Source organism: Theobroma cacao, chromosome 8, assembly GCF_000208745.1.
Source record: "Theobroma cacao cultivar B97-61/B2 chromosome 8, Criollo_cocoa_genome_V2, whole genome shotgun sequence".
NCBI lineage: Eukaryota > Viridiplantae > Streptophyta > Magnoliopsida > Malvales > Malvaceae > Theobroma > Theobroma cacao.
The window spans coordinates 6,483,827-6,505,757 of NC_030857.1; the positions used below are offsets into that span (position 1 = coordinate 6,483,827).

At 34.5% G+C, this 21,931-nt stretch overlaps 3 protein-coding genes and 2 non-coding genes across 7 annotated transcripts; 3 read left to right on the forward strand and 2 right to left on the reverse strand.

The window, feature by feature from the left end:
• On the forward strand, positions 4,517–9,809 carry LOC18592340 (filament-like plant protein). Of its 2 annotated transcripts, none has more exons than XM_018126322.1 (5): positions 4,517–4,855; positions 5,553–5,713; positions 7,352–7,547; positions 7,656–9,091; positions 9,204–9,809. In XM_018126322.1, exons 2-5 carry the CDS (start codon positions 5,603–5,605, stop codon positions 9,603–9,605), a joined length of 2,145 nt encoding a protein of 714 aa, XP_017981811.1. In that variant the 5' UTR covers positions 4,517–4,855; positions 5,553–5,602; the 3' UTR covers positions 9,606–9,809. The 2 variants fall into 2 exon arrangements, with proteins under 2 accessions (XP_017981811.1, XP_017981812.1); XM_018126323.1 differs by having other exon boundaries at positions 4,518–4,855; positions 7,355–7,547.
• TRNAM-CAU lies at positions 10,459–10,543 on the reverse strand. The gene is given in 2 exon segments: positions 10,459–10,494; positions 10,506–10,543. It is a non-coding gene; the product is annotated as a tRNA-Met (tRNA).
• On the forward strand, positions 11,061–11,132 carry TRNAQ-UUG. Its single transcript has one exon. It is a non-coding gene; the product is annotated as a tRNA-Gln (tRNA).
• LOC18592341 (TLC domain-containing protein 2) lies at positions 11,400–14,655 on the reverse strand. Its single transcript, XM_007019014.2, has 3 exons — positions 14,257–14,655; positions 12,785–13,062; positions 11,400–11,958 (listed from the first exon to the last, which is right to left on the reverse strand). Exons 1-3 carry the CDS (start codon positions 14,504–14,506, stop codon positions 11,644–11,646), a joined length of 843 nt encoding a protein of 280 aa, XP_007019076.2. The 5' UTR covers positions 14,507–14,655; the 3' UTR covers positions 11,400–11,643.
• LOC18592342 (chlorophyllide a oxygenase, chloroplastic) lies at positions 17,397–21,931 on the forward strand. Of its 2 annotated transcripts, none has more exons than XM_018126244.1 (9): positions 17,397–17,561; positions 18,036–18,278; positions 18,531–18,635; positions 18,938–19,213; positions 19,437–19,584; positions 19,759–19,943; positions 20,095–20,207; positions 20,665–20,959; positions 21,360–21,931. In XM_018126244.1, exons 1-9 carry the CDS (start codon positions 17,484–17,486, stop codon positions 21,528–21,530), a joined length of 1,614 nt encoding a protein of 537 aa, XP_017981733.1. In that variant the 5' UTR covers positions 17,397–17,483; the 3' UTR covers positions 21,531–21,931. The 2 variants fall into 2 exon arrangements, with proteins under 2 accessions (XP_017981733.1, XP_017981732.1); XM_018126243.1 differs by having other exon boundaries at positions 17,415–17,561; positions 18,024–18,278.

Genomic DNA, 21,931 nt, shown 5'->3' on the forward strand with positions numbered 1-21,931 from the left:
ATCTCAAGGAAAGGTTCCAAGGCAGTGTGAAGAAGAAGCAAGTTTCGTTGCTTTCTAATTTTTCACTTTATCGTGCTGGCTAATAGACATTATTTAGAACAAAGGTTGAAAACATATAGAAGCAAGGCAGTACCAGAAAGCAAGACCTCGCCTATATGTAGCTGCCTAGGACCACTAATTTTGGTCCAAAGGCCACGACAAGCTAATGTGTTGTTCGAGGGTCTCTTTCTATCATTCACAGAGAATTCTCATATCACCAAGGTGAATCCAATTTCATGTTTATAACAAATAAGCCTATGTAATAAGCCTTATCAAGAGAAGATGTTCAAGCATGCTTTAATTAAAGTGGGGAAATACCTCACCCATTTTCTGACAAATTTAGCTAGCTAGGGTGTTGCCCTTTCTTCAATCACTACAAAGACTACGTTGCCTAGACTTTATTCAAATATTGATGTGGAAACTATTAGTATATGACCCACCAGATCGTTGCTGTGAGGAGTTTGACTACTTGACATGAATGGTGGCAAAATTAAATGTGTATGATGATACTATTGAATGATGAATATTCTTCTAGGTTCATTTCGAAAATTTTAAATATTAAAGAAAGGATTTGGAATTTAAATTTAATATAAATGGTGACTTTTTTATTTTATTTTTAAATTTATGGATTTTATTAGATCCTTTATTTAATGCTTAAGCCTTCCTTAATCCCTACATCTCACGTCCCGTTCTTGCACACCCATCAGGGCTTTTACATAAGGCCCATTTTGTGGAACAGGAATGGCAGGTGGTGACCCAACAAACGTTAGAGTTTTGACTTTTGAGAAGATGAGTAGTTGCTTGTTCCTCTCCCACACAGCCTACGACGTGATTGCCCCATCCCTGCATGGAATAATTATTTGTGTGGGCACTGGAGGGGCGCACGTTGGTTTAAATAGCGTGCTCTATTATTGGCTGAAGGCAACTTTATTAAATTTGTGCTCTCACCCGTTTATTGCACTACATAGATACACCCTTAGAGCACGAATAGAATTAAAGTCACGAGTGCCTGAGAATTAGTGGTCACTTGCACAACCATAAGCAGGTCGTGTCTCTTTTCACTGTCCGGGGCAACACTGCTGAATGATGTGATTTTTGAACTTACTACCAAAAAAAAAATTAATATGTCAGAGGTGCAAAAGTTACAGTCTGGCACCATCATCTGAATCACAACTCATAAGATATAGCCAATACATACCCCACCATCAGCCTTTGAATTATTGGTTCTAATTCAAGTATCTTTTTTTTTTAACTTAAATAATAAAAAAAATCTTTGAATTATGGTCATTTATATAACTAAGTCTTTATTTTTAATTGGATCCAAATAAGTTGTTATTTTTTTATTTATACCTATTCAAACTCTTAATATCCTAAATGAAAATTACTTTCAAACAAAATATTTTAAGTGAAAATTAATATACCACATGAATAGAAAATGCTATCTGACATTGAGTCCAGCGGTAAATTTTTCATTAGAGTTAAAAGCTTGTATGAAAATAAATAATAAGAAATTGTTTGGATATATAATAAAAAAAATAAACCTTAATTGTATAAATGACCATAGTTCATGATTTTTTTAAACTATTTTAACTATCTTTTTTTTACGTATAAAAATTTATAAGATTTTATGATATTCACGTTTTCAAGTTACGTCATACATCATATGAATAGAAAATACTACATGACATCGAGTCTAATAGTCAATTTTTCATTAAAGTTAAAAGCTTGTATGAGAATAAATAAAAAAAAATTATTTAGATATATAATAAAAGAATAAATCTTAATTGTATAAATGACCATAGTTCATATTTTTTTAACTATTTAAACTATTTTTTTCTTATTTACAAAGATTTGTAACGTTTTGTGATATTGAAGTATGCACAAGTATATGATTAAAGCTACAAAACTATAGGTGAGCTAAGGAGAGTCATGTTCGTGCATGCCCCGATAAAGTTGCAAAGGAGCGGGGGGACATTGAAATTCGGACATATAAATCCGGATTATTCTTATATATTTAAAATGGTAGGTACTTAGTCATGCATTGAGTCAAGAATTCATAATCGTGCACCCTTACTCTATCTTGACTTTTCATGCATGTTTGTAAAAGCAACAATTATTATATTCAAAGTATTAAAATTGGAGAATCACTGCAACCATAATTGTTCTCGACATTTTTATAGAAACCTTTGACTAATTATTCCAACAACAAAAGCATAATTAGTTATAATTAAAAAAATTAACATTTATCAGATAAAATATTTAACTGAAATAATTATTTAAAAAAACTCTTAAAGTATTTGAAAAGAAATTGAAATAAACTTTTATTTTTTTGTTTTATTTAATTGAGTTCATACATTTTTATTTTTGATCAAGTAAACTTTTATATTAATGGTTAGCTAATTATCATTAATTAAAATACCACTTGTTATTTTATATTTACATGACGTTGATGTGAAAAATAAAAAATATCATATAATCATACTATAATCTTTTATGACATATTAACATGATATATAATTAAAAATAACGAGTGATATTTTAATTAATAATAATTGATCAATCATTAGTTATAAAGATTTATTTAAATCAAAATATAAATATAAATATTTGATTGAATATAATAAAAAAATAAAATTATTTCAAATAATTCAAGAGCATTAGCTATTATACCGTATATATAACAATGTTATTCCTCGAGAAATTATTTCAATTGGATTCCTTAGGAAATTTCCTTTTCATACGCAAACAGTCATCTAGAGATTTTTGGCTTAGTAAATGGTTGTAGGAGCAACTAGCATGTTCCTTCATCCAGTATTCCAAGACTAAGGCTATAATGAATGGCAAATGCCAAAGACCATTGTCTCCTGTAATTCACAGCAAGTTGGTATCGAGTTCGACAGGGACATAATTTTAGTCTGGGCCCAACTACAGGTCGCTCTACCTCCCTTGTTTTTTATATGCCTAGCTTTTGGTTTTATTGAGTACCTCTAAAACTTGACACTTAACTCTTCTATATTTTTTTCCATTACTTTTCTATTTAATACCGTTAAGTTTATTTTCAAGCATTATTAAATTTCTCTTCTAGATTTTATTATTTCGTTATTAACATAAATTTAATGAAATATGAGATTTAAAGATTCTAGAGTCTCATCCTCGTCATCAAAACAAGATTTCAGTGACATGGTGTATTTATATAATAAAATTTAATCTCAGATGTCCACCAAATATCACATTTGTTAATAATTTGGAATCAAAGTTATTAACATAAGGGAAACCTTAAAAAATACTAAAATAGATAATTATCCTTTTTATGCTTGAAAAAAGTAGAACATTGTAATCCTGAAAGAATCGCAGATATTTTATTGGCAGGCAGCTGGGAATTGCAAGCAAGAGAAAAGACTAATAATTAACCAAAAAAAAATCCAATAATTTGGGGGGAGGAGGAGGAGGAGTGAGGACGACTTGTTAATCTGTACTTTGGGCCCTGGTGGGAAAAGGTGATCGGGTCCTCCTCCCACATGACAGAAACGTATTATATCCTCCTTCTGGGCCTTCACCGCCAATGTACATTGTCCTCCACGTGACTACAAAGTGCTAAAATGGACTGAACTCTGCACCTCACTCACTCCTCTCCTATCATTACCAGGGATGCAAGAGCCAAGAGTAGAATCTCATCTCTGGCTTTGCTTAAGAGGTGTGTACCAGTCCTTCAGACCCATAACTTGTAATTTCACTTCACAAACGAAGGAAAGAAGTTACTGGTATGTTGCAGCCAAAGAGGCCAAGCATTACAATCGCATCATTGGCCCTGTGCTTTTAAGATTAAGATTAGCATGTATATATAGTATAGAGATGGGACAGGGCTGACAAACACAGGCAGAAAAAGAAGATTTGGACAGCAAAGCCACCACTCTTTCAAACCTCTTCCATGTCTCTCAAGATATTAACAAATTTAACCACTCCTTGATGGTATCTTACTTATGCTAAAACCCCAATCAAACTTCTACCTTACTTTCGAACCCAGCTTTGAATCAAACGGTACCCAACTGTCACAGGCTTTCTCAGCCGTTTGATCATTTCATTGGAACAAATCTCAAGAAACCAAAGAACCTACCTGTAGCGGAGGCGGTGACGCCATCTCATAGGATTCCCTCCAGTATATTAAAAAGACAAACAGGGCACAGTTAAAAAAAACACCCAAGGCCTGAGACACTCAGTGAGACAGACAGAGTACTCGAAATTCAGGAGGCAGACGTGGAAAAAACGCTTTTGTTTTTTTCCTGCAACTGTGTTTCTTACGATACCTATGAAATATAACAGTAAGGATTAATTAAAGCCCCCCATTAATGTTTCAACTGCTAGGCGGGAATAAGGGGCAGCTACATTTTCAAAATCTAATTAAAAGAAAAGACAAATGAATAAAGTAATTTGAATTTTTTATAACAGGAAAAAGCTGAAAAGTTGGTTTTTGAGTTTGAGGCTTACAACTCTTTGAGCTCATCATCACATTCAAATTCACATGCTGTCATCTCTTCTTTTTATTTAAATGAATTTGAATAATAAAAAAATGAAGAAAACCAAAGGACAAAGAAAAGGCCAAGAAATAGAAGCCCACATTATCTGAAAGACTTGTTGTAGTGATTTTTTTTAGTTGATTATCTACTGACATTCCACAGATTTTCTTGCAGAGTTTGTTTTAATGTTTTCTTTTTTTCACCTTTAAACTAAGATTTCAAATCTGAACCCAACTTTGGTTTTCTATTTCTTTTCTGGTTCCCTATCTTGTTTAAGGTTCTTTCTTCTCCGCCAGTCAAAGGTATTTGATCTGGGTCAGCTCAGCTGCTCTGATTCCTCCGTGTTGTTCCTTTTCCTTTTATTTCATATGTCATGAGTTGGTTGTATACCTGGTTTTTTTTGTTTTTAGATTTTAGTGAAATATAAAGAAGACGCCTTTGAGCCCTTTATCCTTGATGGGTACCCCAGGTTTAGGATCCTTTTTATTCGGTTTTCTATTTCTGAGTATTTCTTTTTAGCTACTGTTACATTGATTGTGATTTATCTTTCTTGCTAATGGGGTTTTGAAAGATTTGAAAAATGAGATGGTTAGTTCTAGTTTTGTGATTCAAGTAGTGGGCTTTTGGTGACATTTGAATTACTACTTGTAGGAATTGAAGCTGCCTTTTTCTTCATACTAGTATTCTGAGTATAATTTTCTTTTCCCTTTGTTTATCAAAAAATAAAGCACTTTTCTGGGTCTTAAAAGTGTAATCTGTTGTTGGGGTTGGACAGTTAGAGGGTTAGATTTGAAGCAAAGCTGAGAAAATGATAAGCCAAGTAATGCTGCTATTTTTTAATGTTTTAGATTGTTGAAAGTTCTGCTTTTTAAGGGGTTTGCTCATATTCTTTTATAGAAATAGATTTTGTCCTAGGTTGTCCTCCTTATCCTTTATTTAAGAAGATTTCTGGTGGGTATTTGGTGACATCTTGAACAAGCTCCTTTCTTTTGTTTGCAGATGAACAGTTTCTGTTGAGCTGATTGGTGTTGGGGCTATCGGAATTTGCTATGGAAAAAAGGAAATGGCTGTGGAAGAGGAAGTCTTCTGAGAGGAGTCCTGGTGAAACTGAGAGTTCTGGATCGTTATCTTCGCATTCTGAGAGATATTCCGATGATCAGGTAGGTGGATAACCGATTGACTTTCAGAAAAAAGCTTGAAAGCTTCTTGTTGGTAATTTTTTTTTCTTTTCTGGCTTGATTACTAGATTTCGATGCCATCCTCTCATTAATGTGAATTTAGTAGACTTTCTGATTGTATGATCCATGTATTTTACCTCTCATCTCTCATCCAAGCATTCTTTCTATTGCCAGAAATCCCTTGATAACAGTTTTGACTTTTGCTCCTTTTCCTAAAAAAAATTGGTGATGAGCTCTGAAATATTTTCATATTTTTCAACGTAGCTCTTTTCTGCCATTTCTCTTGTCTAGTGAATATTTATGTTTTAACGCAATAATGGGGTAATAAGATCCTTTCATCCAATAATTGTGTTAGTTGCTTATTAGTTGCTTGAAGTTGTATTGGCTCAAGTCTGCTGTTCATCTCAATCAAACTTTTATGATTTGATTTTACATGACACCTATTTGCTTTTTGATGTTTTTGGCTGTCAAGTTGGTTTCTGCCCAGTAGCTAAAATTGTACGAAAGAGGAAATAAGTAGCATAAAGAAATAGTGTGAAGTTTGGTATGAGTTAAACTTCACATACCGACTGGGGTTGCTATATGTTGTTATACAACAACATGATGTGACCTGGATAGTTGACAAATGAGTGCTTGAAGCCTGAATAATTTTAGAGAAACTTATTTTCACTTTTACTTGTAACATTATAAGTCAGCTGTCCACATACGCAGGTTGTTTCTAATAATTTTTTGATGAACTATTGAGATAACTCTCCTTATTTAGATTTTCTTTTCCTACATAGGAGAAAGATAAATTATAGTATCTTGTACAGGAAGGCGTATAAGGGGGTTGAAGCTGTCTTTTAAGGTGCTTTTGTTGTGATGTCTTGTGGAGCCATGAGGATTTTTGGATACAAATGATCTTACGGGATAATGCTTTTTTCCCATCATTGTAATTGGATACCCTCAACTTATTATTCAACTAATAGCAGCTTTTAGTTGAAATAGGTCGAATGTTTAATGTGAAGAAACCAAAGTGATTACTGGGACATGGTAATTTCTAAAGGAACAAGTTGACCGCAAGCATCTTGTGAAGAATGATAGGTAGAAAGGTGGAGACAGTGTAGTTACAGTCGCATCTCCAACTAAATTTGCTATGTTTCAGTTCTAGGATAGAGTCTAAGCTGATTTGCTCTTCACGGTGATGGCTGTTTTACTAACAAAGAAAAACTTTTGTTTTCTTAGAAAAGCATATAACTGAATGTGTTCACCTAAGATATGCTTAGTGCAACCATATATATAAGGAAAACTGAATAAATCATTAATTTTTCCACTTACAGATTAAAGTATTTATAGAGAAGAATGCTTTTTTAAGGAAAGAAAAGGGGGTTAAGAGGGTACGATCCTCATTCTTCTCACCTTTTCAAGCACCTAAATGTTAATTTTCCTCCACTTCTAGGATTTTCTTGCTAGGTGTTGCTTGTGAGCAATCCAAACCAATATTCTTTTTCTTTTTTCATTTTTATGGTGGAGTTAAATTGTGCTTGAGTTTTTATTAAGTTGGTCTTTTCTAATTATTTGTCCAGAATACACTTGGTTGTTCACAAATAAGATTGATTTTCATCTCTGTAATGGTTGAAGCAGGAGGCTTTCAAAGCATCACCTAATAATAATGCACAATCACCTGAGGTGTCATCAAAAGCTTCAGCAAATTGTGAAGATGTTAACGATAGCATTAAGAGGTTGACAGAGAAATTATCGGCTGCTTTAGTTAATGTTAGTGCCAAAGAGGACTTGGTGAAGCAACATGCCAAAGTTGCTGAAGAAGCTATTGCTGGTATTACTTACCTGTTAGAGAACATGTTCTAAATGGTTTATTCTTTTTTCACATTTATCATTTATTTTTTTAGTAATAGTCTAGTTAATTTTCTGAATTGAACTTCAGGTTGGGAAAAGGCTGAAAATGAAGTGGTGCTATTAAAGCAAAAACTTGAGGCTGCAGTTCAGCAAAACTCAGCACTAGAAGATCGGGTGAGCCATCTTGATGGGGCTCTCAAGGAATGTGTTAGGCAGCTAAGACAGGCAAGAGAGGAGCAGGAGCAGAAGATTAATGAAGCTGTAGCAAAGACTACCCGGGATTGGGAAACTACCAAATTTGAACTTGAAAGCCAGTTGCTTGAGCTCCAAGATAAAGCTGAAGCCGTTAAGTCTGAGCCCCCTCCTCACTTCAGTCCTGACCTTTGGCATAAGATTGAAGCTTTGGAGAAGGAAAATTCAGCCCTCAAGCTTGAGCTCTCATCTCAGTCAGAGGAGTTTGAAATCAGAACAATTGAAAGGGACTTAAGCACCCAAGCTGCTGAAACAGCTAGTAAACAACACTTAGAGAGCATAAAAAAGGTAGCAAAACTTGAGGCAGAGTGCCGAAGACTTAAAGCCATAGCATGTAAATCATCCTTGGTTAATGACCATAAATCTCCAGCTGCCTCCTCAATTTATGTTGAATCCCTCACTGATAGTCAATCAGACACTGGAGAACGGCTTAATGTGGTGGAGATTGATACCCACAAGATGAGTGGCTTGGAGGCAAACAAAGGAGAACCTAGTTGTTCTGACTCATGGGCATCAGCTTTAATTGCTGAACTTGATCAATTCAAAAATGAAAAGGTCATCAACAGAAATCTCCCCAGTTCTTCTATTGAGATTGATCTCATGGATGATTTTCTTGAGATGGAGCGACTTGCTGCGTTGCCTGAAATCAAGAGCGAAAATCAATTTCTTGAATCAAAAGCTACTGCCAAACAATCTAATGATGGTGATAGCTCGTTGAAGGCTGAGCTTGAAGCCATGATTCATCGAACAGCGGAACTTGAGCAGAAATTGGAGAAGATAGAACTTGAGAAGGCTGAACTAGAGATTGCTCTTGCCAAAAGTCAAGAAAGTCTTGAAGCATCAGCACTACAGTTGAGGGACACTGAAACAAAATTGGAGGAGTTGGAAAGGGAGTTCCACATGGCAAATGAAGCAAAGCAACATCTTGAGTCTCAACTCAGTAGCATGGAAACAGATGCAGAGACAATGTCGTCAAAGATTGACTCATTAAAAGCAGAAATTGAAAAGGAAATGGCCCTGTCAGCAGAAGTTTCAGTTAATGCAACCGAATCAAAGCAACTTCTTGAGTCTCAACTCATTAGCATCGAAGCAGAGGCTCGGACAATGTCTGCAAAGATTGATTCATTGGAAACAGAAGTTGAAACGGAAAGGGCATTGTCAGCACAAATTACAGTCAAGTGTCAAGAATTGGAAGAAGAGCTGTCAAGAAAGAGACGGGAAGCTGAGCTCCAGCAAACTGCAAACTCAAACGTTGAAGTGAAGATAAAACAGGTTACCCTTCAGTCTTCATTTATTTACACTATTTTGTGCATCTCTATTTACTAGAGAGTTTTAAAATTACAGTATATTCCATCTTTCTAATAGTAGCATGACCCTACGGCAGGAGGATTTGGCTGTAGCTGCTGGAAAACTTGCTGAGTGCCAAAAAACAATAGCATCTTTAGGGCAGCAACTGAAATCTCTTGCAACGCTCGAAGACTTCTTAATTGACACCACGAGCATACCAGAGTTCTCTAGAGGAGGATCATTGATTTCTAAAGCTGGTGGAGAACCTTGGAAGTTGCATTCTAATGAAACATATTCACCCAAAAGAGATCCAGATTCTCCAAGAGTTAATGCTGACCATTCTGCTCCTTCAGTAAATAAGAACGATGGAAACACACCACCGTCTTCATCTACATCTTCATCAATTGTTTCATCAAATCATGCCAGTTCAGAGAAGAACCGAAATGGGTTTGCAAAATTTTTCACTCGGAGTAAGAATGGGATACAACTAGAAATTTAAGAGACTTAGATTAGTTGTTAAACAAAGAAATTGTTTGTCATTTCGAAGGCAGTGATTAAATGCTGTTTAATCACCATTAGTTAGTTCACTTTTAGGATGTCTCATTTATAGTTTTATACATCATGAATGGTTGTCTAGACTCTGGATACAAAAGTTTCATATTGAAATTTCAAATATCAAATGCTTGGGCTTATGCATCTGTAACCTTTGCCTTTACTCTTTTTTGTTACTTTGATGCAACTTGACGGTTGTATTTCCAGTTTCCTTTTAGATTTTGGCCATGTTTGCTTTGAAAGAGTCAAAATGGGCCTCTTAGGAAAAGGGAGAAGCACAAACTTCTTCAAGCCATTTACTTGTGGTCAGATCATATGATCCATTTTTAATTAAGGAGGTATGAGTATCAAATAAATAATCAAGCAAAAACAAGTAAATTGTGGTTTCTCAGCAAAATGAAGAAAGGGGTGGAGTATTTAATGTTGTTGGTTTTGCTGCAAGGTTGTTTATGAAGGCTTGTAAATGAAGTTGCTGTCTAACCTGCAGGTTGCAGGTTATTTGATGTGAATTCTGTTATCTTTGGATTCTAAATTCTCAAACTAGGAGTTATTAATCTTATATGATCATTGTTCTTGGAATAAGTAATCTCTTTAATCTTTCTTATCAAGGGTAAATAGTACTAGTAAATACTCTCTCATTTCTAGGTGGCATAGGGTGAAGCAGTTGACCAAATGATGGTGTATGGATAGCCTGGAAAACTGAACCAAATACACAAAGAAGCAATATATTAAGAAGCAAAACTGAACCAAATACATTAAGAAAGAAAGAAGAAATATTTGAGCAACAGAAAATAAAATTCTGGGGTGAGAGAGGCTCGAACTCTCGACCTCAGGATAACTCAGAAGCTATGAGACCTACGCGCTAGCCAACTGCGCCACCACCCCAACGGGGATTATGGTTCTACTTCTACAAATTTGATGGACTAAAAATTTTTTTTGCTAGTGTTAGATACTAAAATAACCCAATTTGGAGGTTAGGATACCCATTTGAGCAAAGGCTGGTGCGCATTTAGTCTTAGAATTTCAGGTTACACATGTATATTTGGAGATGAGAAAATCAACTTAAAAGAAAAAAAAAATCAACGAGTAAAAGGTTTTCTATCCCTAACTTCGAGACAATACTATGTCATAGAGTGTAAAGCTTTTGCTTTAGAAACCTTTGATATTAGAGGAGAAGAACATTGCTTGGAACTAGGCAAAGCCTACTACCATAGGATTACATTCTAGCTTGATTTGTTTTTGCAAGTGAAGCCAACCCATTCTTTTCCTTTCTTCTTCAGCTGTTCTGTTAGTATATTTTGGTTTATTTAAATTATAAACATCGTATCGAATCCATGATATTTGGCGGATAAGTACGTTTTCTTAACCATTATTATTTGGTATAGGACCTTAACTTCAGCCAGGTTCCATGGTGTAGTGGTTAGCACTCTGGACTTTGAATCCAGCGACCTGGGTTCGACTCCCGGTGGGACCTTGGGCATTTTATCTGGTTTTTGTATTTCGTACTCCACATAACGTATTCTTAAGTTTCCTGCAGTTTCTCTTTTGCCCTGAAACTACTAACACTTATAATTTTGATACTGCATGAAGCAAGGCTTTAAATCTTTCATTGGAAAACTGCATCTTCCTCCCCCCAAAATGTATCAATGACATTCATCTCACCTAAAAATATTTGGGATAAAAATGAGTGTGACTTTAAAAACTAGTTTAGTTTGCAAGCACAGGCCAATGACAAGTGCAATAGACAGCGGGGTACTGCTGGATAAAAACATCCGTTCAATCTGTCAAATATCATTCGTGTACACTAGACCGTTGAAAACAAATCATATATTCCATTGTGCATAATTTACATTGTGTATATGCATCATGCTAACAAAAATGTACCACATTCCGAGCTGGATATAACTTCCCGTGTGAAATCAATGGGAAAAAATAATGACAACTTCTAAGATTTAGTGAAGTCTTTCCGGATATTGTTCTGTCAGTCATTCACGGCGTTTTTGATTATTCTGCTGGGGATTTTTCTCTCTCTTGAATGCATTGAAGAGATCAATGCCGAGAAAAGCATTAAGCAAATTCATTCCCGCCATTCCAAACATGGCAAGTGGCCATTCAACACCCTTTTCAAACTTGTAAGCATCTTTGATTAGCTTTACGGTTATCAGAACATGAGATATAATCCTTGCCAAGACAAACATGATCCAGTTAAGAACCCATTCTACCTTCACAACTTTGCTCTTGGCATCGCGAACACCAACCATCCGTCTCACTTTCCTCACATGTAGAAAGATAGAATGCAGCTGCACCATCACAACAAAAATAACCTTTAGCATTCTTTAACAGCATCATAAAGCTTGCTTGAATTGATGCTAAAAAAACTTAAAGAATTTCCAGATAGTGGGGCTCATTTTTACTATTAAATCATTTTCAAAGTTTTGTTAAACCTCAAAACTCATTTAGCATGCAAGATCCAAAACTCAATGCACAGCCAACAAGAGATTATCTCACAGGGTTATCCCGCCACTTCCTCTCATAAAGAAAAATGGTTGCTTACGGATCTCATATATTATGAGCATCAGATATCACCAAAAAGCACACCTCACACCGGTTATCCAAAAACAAAGGAAAAGGATACCTCATCTGCAGCCACTAGCATCAACAGCCAGTTATGCTTGCATTAAACCAAATCTGAAAGGCTCAAATAAACTGCCCTACGAATGTCTGTCTACCAACTATGCTTTTCATTTTAACTGTTTATCTAATCCAGTATTCTAATGCGTGTAGTTTTGGAGCTTTTAACTTAAGGAAATGTCTGACGCTGCAAGTGTTAAAATTCCATTCCATTAGGTTCATGGCTTCATATTAGAATGCACCTTGAGACATGTCCATCTTAGTGGCTAACATGCTAAACAAGGAGCCACATAAAAGTTAAAACCGTAAATATTTTTATCTTGAACTAAAAACACTTGGTTAATTACATTAAAACTGTAAATAATTTATTTATTTGCCCCCTTAAGATCTCAATCTGGCATATTCTATATTACTATACAAGTAAACCTGTACTAATGCCTACCAATCAAGCCATAATTCTACTAATATTTTTAGCAGAAAGAAATTGAAACATACCTCACAAATGAGAGTGAGAATAAGGTAGTTGACGGTGACATGTCGATACAACGCAAGTGTGAAGCAAATAAGCAGTATTAGGTGATGCATTAGAATGGCAGGGATAACGCCAGAATATAGATGGTAATGCAGCATATCCCACTGATCATATGCAAAGTAGCCACATGAGAAGCATAAAGCCTGGTATGCCCAAGGCCAAGTACCCTCAACAAGTTGTGTATGATCAAACATCCTCTTGAAACCAGTCCTTAACCACTGATTAACCAAAATGAAAACCACTGCACAGAAAGAAGAGGTAAAACTGAATTTAGGAAAGAGAAGAACAAAAACAACCAACTAAAGAAAAAAGAATGCCCAGAAACAAAAGGAATACCATAATTTATGAGCGTTTGATACATTTTTACCAACACATAACCAGTATTTTTATCCCTCTCATCGATAGTGCACTACAATAATTGGTATTTAATTAGTTGATTCATACATGTACCCCAGAAAGAAAGATGCATATGCATACACAAGCATAGCTAGAGACTCCTTATTTTCTCCCCCAAGTTTACATTTTTACCTACGTCAATGCATTATCTCAAAGAATGATTATCCTACCCTGATGTATTATCCTACCCTGATGTAAGCTTCTGCTTTCGTCCTTAGGTTAAATTACATGCATAATAGCTCCTACTTATATCCACCAACAATCATTCACAGAAGCATTTGGCCATTTAGTTATCAACAAGGACTACCCAACACCATATCCTTAATATAGATCTCACCAATTTAATAGTTTATAAGATGCCAGATCACTTCAAAAGTTATAACCTTTTCAGATTGTACTTCAGAGCTGCATTCAAGTTTGGGCCTAAGCTCGAAGTGATGTTCTTAACATATAACAACACATCCTGTGTAAATATTTCCAGTTCATTTGAAATCTCCAGTTTGTCCAATTTGATGTTTATGTTTCTTTCATTATAGTTGTTCATGTCGGTCACCAAATTCACCATTAAATTTAAAACCCACTGCAGTGCTTCTAACAAAGTATAGGCCTTTAAATTCCAAAATATCCCACTTCATATATGGTTACATACAAATTTCGGACTGCAAATTAAACAAGGATAATGCTATGACGGCTGCAAGTAGCTTTCAACATTGCAATTGTTTACACCTTTTCAATTCCCAAGACAAACATTTGCAAGCACATGCCTACCTTTTTCTAAATTTATGGCACAGTACAAATTTTACATTCTGTGTCTAAATTACGCCTTACAGGAAGCTAAATCTCTGCTACAATTAACGAAAGCATAGAAAATAAAAATCAAACTCTTTTAACAGATACTTCACATATCCTTCAACAGACAAACTAAACTACCAAGGAATGGGGAAAAGAAAGTAAGAATTATGAAACAAATACCCAAGTCAGAAAAAGCAAAAAAAAAAAAGCCAAAAAGGGAAAGAGAGGAATTTTAAATGATATGAACCTGAAGTAGAGGTGATTGTGGAGTGAAGGAGAGAGACAGAGGTGTTAACAAAGAGAGGATCACGAGAGACGCGAACTCTAATAACCCAATTTGCTATTTGGTAAAAGCAACCACCAGCAACGACGTAAAGGAGCTCTCTCCGCTTGTTGAACACAATTTCGAACAGAACAGAAACAAACCATAGAACCAGGGTTGCAAAAAAGAAAGTCCCTGCCTTGTCGCTGCTCGAACTTTGATATGTCCGAGGCATTGCTTTGGCTCTGTATGTAGAAAGAATAGTAGAACTAAACAGCGAGGTGAGAGTGTGTGAGAGAGAAAAGGGATGAGAGACACTTGCCGCTTTGGAGGGTTATAGGCTGATAGCTTTTACTTTTGTTCGTTGGAAGTCAGCACAGATTAGATTGCTTTTCTCACCCGCAAAACTTTACGCCCCTTGGCCACCTGTCTAGGCAGACTTTACCTTCCGAGCAGTATTAGGAGTAATTAAATTCTCCTTCTTTTTTATGTTTTTTTAAATAAAAATTTTACTTGTATCAATTACTATATTTAGAAAGTGACAGAACTGTTCTTTTTTGTTTGAAAAAAAGAATTATTCCCTAATTTATTTATTTCATGTTACCTTTATAATCTATACGTACATATTAAAATTATCCCTAAACGGGGTCTGGAGATGACACCTGTCCAAGAGGATTAATTATTTAATCTAAAATGATAATAATTTTTGAAGGTTTTTCTTCCTAGGTATTACGGCGGCAGCTTTGGTTGGGCTTCATTAAATTAATTTAATTATTGTCTCCAAAAATACACGAATATCTTGATATAGGAAAAAAAATAGAGTATTGTCTTAATAACTTTAAATTTTAAACCCATAAATCAAATGTTCATATTTATATGTTTTTTTCAATTTTTCTTATCAAGATAATATAACAGTTTTTAACAAATAAAAGCAAAAATATTTAATTTCCTAAAATTACAACTAATTGATAGAATTTAACATTTTAATAGATGAGAGAAAACACGTTATGATACATAAACGAGTTATCTATAATTATATAGTTTAAAATTTGATTGTTTTTAAAGGTGTTTTAAAAATTATGTAAATCCTCTATTTAGATAAAATGATGTAATTTTCTCTTATAATTGGGGAAAAAAACAAGGGTTTAGAGTTTGGGTGTAATTTCTAATTTGGAAACTTGTAGCCATAACTAAGCATTCGCAGTTGCACTCCGAATATTTAGTTTATTGACTAATATATGATTTTTTTGTTTAAAGAGAATTCAAATCCTCATTATTTTAATTTAAAAAAAATTAGGCATTTGTAATTACATTTGAGCAATAAACTTATTAGTTGAGATATAATTTCCTTACTTAAAAGATAGAATTCGAATCTATTTTTTAAAATTTAAAAAAAATTAAGTATTTACGATTTAAATATAAAAAAATTAATTAACATGAATTAAGAGATTCATTTCAGTCGTCAATATCTTTGTTGAAAAATGATTTATATCTATCTTAACTTTGTTATTAAATGAAATCACACAAATCATGCATTAGGATAAATATAAACTTGATGAATGATTCTCGATTGAAAAAATAATTAAAAAAAAGTAATAAGGAGGCCTTTATTCCTCTAATTAAGGCCTTGGAGGAAAGAGAATCACATTTTGATTATTCCTTTCTTGTACCCTTTTCTTTGGAAACTTCCGTAATTTAGCACACCGGGAAAATCACTAAAGGGAATTTCTAGGGTTTATTCCTATGCTTGTTCCATCACCTTACAATTTTTATTTTTACCCAAACTCCTTTGGGGTATAAACTTTTTTCTTTACCCCAAAAATACCCCTAAACCTCGAGTTATTAATCCTAAAAATAAAAAATGGTACAACTACTTATTAATTGTATTCTTATTAAATATTATGATTTTTTTGAGATAGAAGAATTTGAATTCACTTCTTTAATCATGGGGATTCATATTCTAATCATTAAATTGAATACTTTATGTTATATTTTGGAGAAATTTAAGTGTTAATCATGTGCATTTTATATTATTCTTGTATATACTACTAATAGAAACTACTTAATTAAATATTTTAGTACGTAGCCTCTTAAAAACATAAAATAAAAAAAAATTAATTATGCGTGCTAACGAGTAGAGTATTTGTCATTTTAAAGATATTTTAACTTGAATCTTGTTATTTGATAAAGCATATGAGTTTTATAAATATTCTACTAAATTTATAAATTGTTACTCGAACCGTATTTGAATATATTAGACACTATTAGTTAAATACATGTATCCATTAAATATATAATAAAAATAAATTTAAAATTATTTTTATATATTATTAATAAATTAAAGTTAATTTATAAAAAAATTAAAACTTAAAATTATATTGAGAACAATTAATAAATTTTAATCAGTATTACATTAATTATAAAATATTTATAAAAATATATAATTTAAAATTAAAAATTATTATTCATTCTCGTATATTGATTTTAGAGCACCCACTATCCAAATGTGCAACAAATAGTAATTTTATCACTTGAAATCAATTATAAGATATTCTAATATTATTTAATCAAATCAAATAATGCATTACAGCTTATTAAAAGGTAATTATTGATATCTTTACGATTTAAGGTTTTTTTTAATAATATTTATTTATTAAAATGCTCTCATTAAATATAAATGATAAACAAAATAATTTGACAAATTCTAGTTTATTTTATTTATGAAAGTTACAATTTCTAGTTTATTGAATGACAATATTATTTTTAAAATAATAACTTTAACAGGTGATATTAAGATTTAACCAAGGCCAAGCATTTATAATAAAGCAAATGAATGGAAGAGGAAGAGAGAAACTTTTTGAAGAAAAAAACAAAGCAAACAACACAAACAGATAGGGAGATCGAGAAAGATATCTACAGCATCCGAGCTGGCAAGAAGCAGAGATATGAAAGCCCCACAAAGACGAAGATACTCTTCTCACGCCTCTCTCGGACCCTCGAAGTGTGTGGAAACCCAGCATGCCACGTGTACGACATAGGAGTCCACGTTTTTCCAGGTGGCATACCATAGGAGGCTCACCAAGATCGCGGGCAACACCAACCTCTTATCCAACAAAATCCCAATGTTTTTTGCTTACACTGCCTCTCTCTCTCTCTTTCTCTTTCTTTCTTCCTCGCCCCAAACGGCTATTGAACATTTTTTTTGAAACGCCATGACCGCAATAGCTACTGCTGGTGCTTTGTCTTTGCCAATCTCTCTATACAGATCATGCAAGACTAGTTCCAAAAAGGTACTGGTTTTTTCTGCTTTTTTATGGATTAGTGTTATGGGGGTAGTTGTTGAATTTACAAGAAAATTTAGTTTTTACAGTGGTTGACTTGTCATTTTTAGTTTCTATGGCTGTGAAGCCAGAAAGATTTGGCTTTTGATGTGTTTTTAAGTTAACAGCACTTGGGTCAATGCTAACTTTTATTAAAGTTGCATGATCCTTAAGTACTTTGCATTTTTTATCGGTTCAACATAGGTACTCGCGTTCAGTAGTGCAAAATAAACTTAAGCTAAGTAAATGTATAATATTTCTGCTAAAACTTATGTGGACACTTTCTTAGTGATGAGCTAGTTGATTTGTTAGTCTTTAGTTAGCTTAGATGGTGGTTTCAACCTTGGAAAAAATTGTTCTTTGCTTTTTTGTCATTGCTTGAGTAATTTGATTACAAAATCTAAAGTCAGTTGATCTGTGGCTTATATATAGAGATTGGTGCAGTTGCAGGGCGTTAAAGGAGGCTTTGGGGTGTTTGCTGTGTTTGGGGAGGAAAGTAGCTTGGGGGATAAGAAGAGCCCGTGGGGCACGCTCTTTGATGTTGAGGATCCAAGGTCTAAAGTCCCACAATGTAAAGGGAAGTTCTTGGATGTATATCAGGCCTTGGAAGTGGCTAGATTTGATATTCAGTACTGTGATTGGCGGGCTCGGCAAGATCTTCTTACAATCATGCTTCTTCATGAAAAGGTCTTCTTCAATCTCAACCTGCTATTCTTCTTTCTCATAACTTAGAAGTTGTGCTATGCTTACAAGTTTTACTATTTACTTCTTGACCTTCGTTTTGAAATTTTAATTGTGGTTGTTTTTTTAGTTATTTTTGACAAGAAAATCTGAATTTTGTGGAGTGTTTACAATTTACCTAAAAATGTTTCAATTTAATCTTTTGGGATTTTTGTTGCTTTATTATGGTAGTTCTCATTTTGTTGGATATGATTGTAGGTTGTGGAAGTGTTGAATCCTTTAGCTCGTGAATACAAGTCTATTGGCACCATGAAAAAGGAGCTTGCAGAATTGCAAGGAGAACTAGCTCAAGCTCACAAACAGGTAGCCAAAATTAGCAGTTATTGAAACTGTGAGATAGATAAACTGTGATTTTAATTATTTCTAATTAGGAAACATATGCATCAATATGAATTATAAGATAAATCCAGTGATTCAGGGCTATCCATCTCTTTAGATGCTTATATTTTTCTTTTTTCAACAAAATAATCCGAGTCAGACTTGAATTAATTACCACAAGTATCATTTCATTTATCTTTTTATAGTTATTTAAAAATTAAAAATATATAAAGGTTCCAACTTTTGTGTCATAGCCAACTTTGATTCTGATCCATGAGTAATAACAGGTACATATATCTGAAGCAAGGGTTGCTACTGCTTTGGATAAACTAGCTTACATGGAGGAATTGGTTAATGATAAGCTGTTAGAAGATAGAACCACAACAGAATCCAACCTAGCATCCCCTTCTTCTAGTACGCCAACAAAATCTATGGATACTATGAAGAATAAGTTGCCTCGGAAAAGCTTGGATGTCTCAGGTCCAGTTCGACCATATCACCCCCGCTTGAAGAATTTCTGGTATCCTGTTGCTTTCACCACTGATCTGAAGGATGACACTATGGTAAGCTATAGTTCAGAACTATAATATTGCTTACCATCTTAATACTGATCACTTTATGTCATGTCACAACATATTGACATATATCCTCAATCTGCAAGAAAAGCAAAATAAATCAGGTTGATTGCCACCAGTGTTTCCTTCTGTTACGTGGCAATTTTGTTGTTTTCATAGACCATCTAGTAGAGAGATGCCCTCTTACACGTCTTGTTACTTCTCATTCCAGATTCCAATTGATTGTTTTGAAGAGCCATGGGTTCTTTTTCGTGGAAAAGATGGGAATCCAGGATGTGTCCAGAACACATGTGCACATAGAGCATGTCCTCTTCACCTTGGTTCAGTAAATGAGGGTCGCATCCAATGTCCCTACCATGGTTAGTAAGAAATTAGGAAGTTTACTAGCACTCATTATCATATTTTATGAAAAAGAGAGATAAATGAAAAATTTACACATTATATATTCTTGGACTGATATCCAATCCTTAAATGTGTTTTACCAATTGTAGTATAAAATTTTATAAGTCTTGGGACTTTTTTTGATATATCAGGGTGGGAATACACAACAGATGGAAAATGTGAAAAAATGCCATCTACACGATTACTTAATGTGAAGATAAAGTCATTGCCATGTCTTGAGCAAGAGGGAATGATCTGGATTTGGCCTGGTAATGACCCTCCGACGACAACCCTTCCTTCCTTACAACCTCCTTCTGGATTTCAAATTCATGCAGAGGTATGCTGTAGGTGTTTCTAAAGGCTATTTTGATTGGAATTATGTGAGATTTGCTTAGGTGACTTGATGAAAAGGTAGGACAATTTTAGAATTGAAGTAAAAGCAACCACTATCTCACCTCAATTTCTTTTGGTGTCCTGATAAATGACAGATTGTCATGGAACTTCCAGTAGAACATGGGTTACTTCTGGATAACCTTTTGGATCTCGCTCATGCTCCTTTTACTCACACTTCCACATTTGCCAAAGGATGGACTGTCCCCAGGTTTGTTTCTGCAATTAGATTGCGAAATGGTTTTATTGATTTTGGGTTTGGTGTTGAAGCAGAATAGCTTCAATGTTATTTTTTGCACATAACTGTTTTCACTGGGACAGATGAGTAGTAGTTTGGACTTCTAGACAGCTTATTTAAATGATTGGAAAAGTTAGAATCATATGCAAGGCTAAGGAAACAAAATCATTCAAAAGGATTAGAAGTGTTTTCACGATGCTCTGCCTTCATGACGTAATTGTATTTGATCATTTCTTCTTTGCATGTCCACTACAACAAAACCTACCTTGCTTTCTGGTGGTATGTAAGACTGGATGTTTTGGCTTTCTGATTAATGACCTCCAAATATCTTGCTTCTTAGTGGAATTGATGGACCAGATGCTAACAATGCATAGAGGGTTTTATCTTGAATACTTACTCTTACTTATTGTATGTAATCTCAACATCTCAGTCTGGTGAAGTTTTTTACGCCTGCATCTGATCTCCAAGGATACTGGGACCCTTATCCCATAGATATGGAATTTCGGCCACCTTGTATGGTGCTATCAACCATTGGGATATCAAAGCCTGGGAAACTGGAAGGACAGAGTACCAGGGAATGCACAACACACCTTCACCAGCTTCATGTATGCTTACCTTCATCAAGAAAGAAGACAAGACTATTGTATAGAATGTCTCTAGATTTTGCTCCCGTGTTGAAGCACATTCCTTTTATGCAGTATTTATGGAGGCATTTTGCAGAACAGGTAAAAAATATCTTGTTTTTCTATGCTTTGGGCAGTGGGTTGGTGGTTTTAGGTGAAATTCACATGAATCACTCACTGAAACCTATGAAAAATCTTCTTTGGTTTCATAAACAAATAACTTGCTGAAAAGAATGGTAACTTTTATAGCTAATGATCAACATTCTTGTAATGGCACTGGTGAATAACCTTCTGGAAGCAGATAACTTCAACATTTCTGCATAGAACTTTACGTAAGATATGGTTTTCGTTATCCAATTGCTTAAAACCATGCTGGTGGCAAGAAGTATTATATTAGCCAGTCTTTCCTCTGCCTCATTGGTTTTTGAATAACATGTCTAACATCTACCTACCTTGTTTGTCACTAATATTTATGGCCCTACCTTATGCATAATTGATACAGGTATTGAATGAGGATCTGCGACTTGTGATTGGCCAGCAAGAGCGTATGCTCAATGGGGCAAATGTCTGGAATTGGCCTGTAATCTACGATAAGCTAGGAGTGAGGTACAGATTATGGAGGGATGCTGTTGAACGAGGAGCTAAACAATTACCCTTCGGTAAATCAATGTAAATTGTAACTCTAGCAGCCAATTTAACATCTCTTCTCACATCATCGGGACCGACTCTCGTCTACCACAAACAGATATTTTTAAGGCTTACATCGAAGACAACCAAGGCAATTCAGCGGAAACTGTGTATTGATCTGAGACAGATGCGAGTTGGTCTCTACACTCAAGCCCTTGTAAAACAATAGAAACTGTACACTGCTTTTATAGTTTTTGTGTACGGTCAAGTCCCCATTTTTTTTTGGCCTCCTTTGATAACCCCAGACCAGAGAAATGTTCAGAAAGATTGGTATTTTGGCCTCAGAAGCCAGTACTGATCTCTTGTCCTGCGGCAGGAAAATTCTGTTGTATTAGAACATCTCATGTTTAATGAAAATGCTCAAGATTTGCAATTGACTTTCTTAAA

Coding starts and splice junctions, on each gene's coding strand:
- LOC18592341 (XM_007019014.2), bottom strand. CDS start 14,506: ATGCCTCGGACATATCAAAGTTCGAGCAGCGACAAGGCAGGGACTTTC. Junction 13,063..14,256: donor CACAATCACCTCTACTTCAG/GTTCATATCATT, acceptor CTTTCTGTGCAG/TGGTTTTCATTTTGGTTAAT. Junction 11,959..12,784: donor TTCTCACTCTCATTTGTGAG/GTATGTTTCAAT, acceptor GTGATGGTGCAG/CTGCATTCTATCTTTCTACA.
- LOC18592342 (XM_018126243.1), top strand. CDS start 17,484: ATGACCGCAATAGCTACTGCTGGTGCTTTGTCTTTGCCAATCTCTCTA. Junction 17,562..18,023: donor GCAAGACTAGTTCCAAAAAG/GTACTGGTTTTT, acceptor GCTTATATATAG/AGATTGGTGCAGTTGCAGGG. Junction 19,585..19,758: donor CATCCAATGTCCCTACCATG/GTTAGTAAGAAA, acceptor TTGATATATCAG/GGTGGGAATACACAACAGAT.
- LOC18592340 (XM_018126322.1), top strand. CDS start 5,603: ATGGAAAAAAGGAAATGGCTGTGGAAGAGGAAGTCTTCTGAGAGGAGT. Junction 7,548..7,655: donor TGCTGAAGAAGCTATTGCTG/GTATTACTTACC, acceptor ATTGAACTTCAG/GTTGGGAAAAGGCTGAAAAT. Junction 9,092..9,203: donor TTGAAGTGAAGATAAAACAG/GTTACCCTTCAG, acceptor ACCCTACGGCAG/GAGGATTTGGCTGTAGCTGC.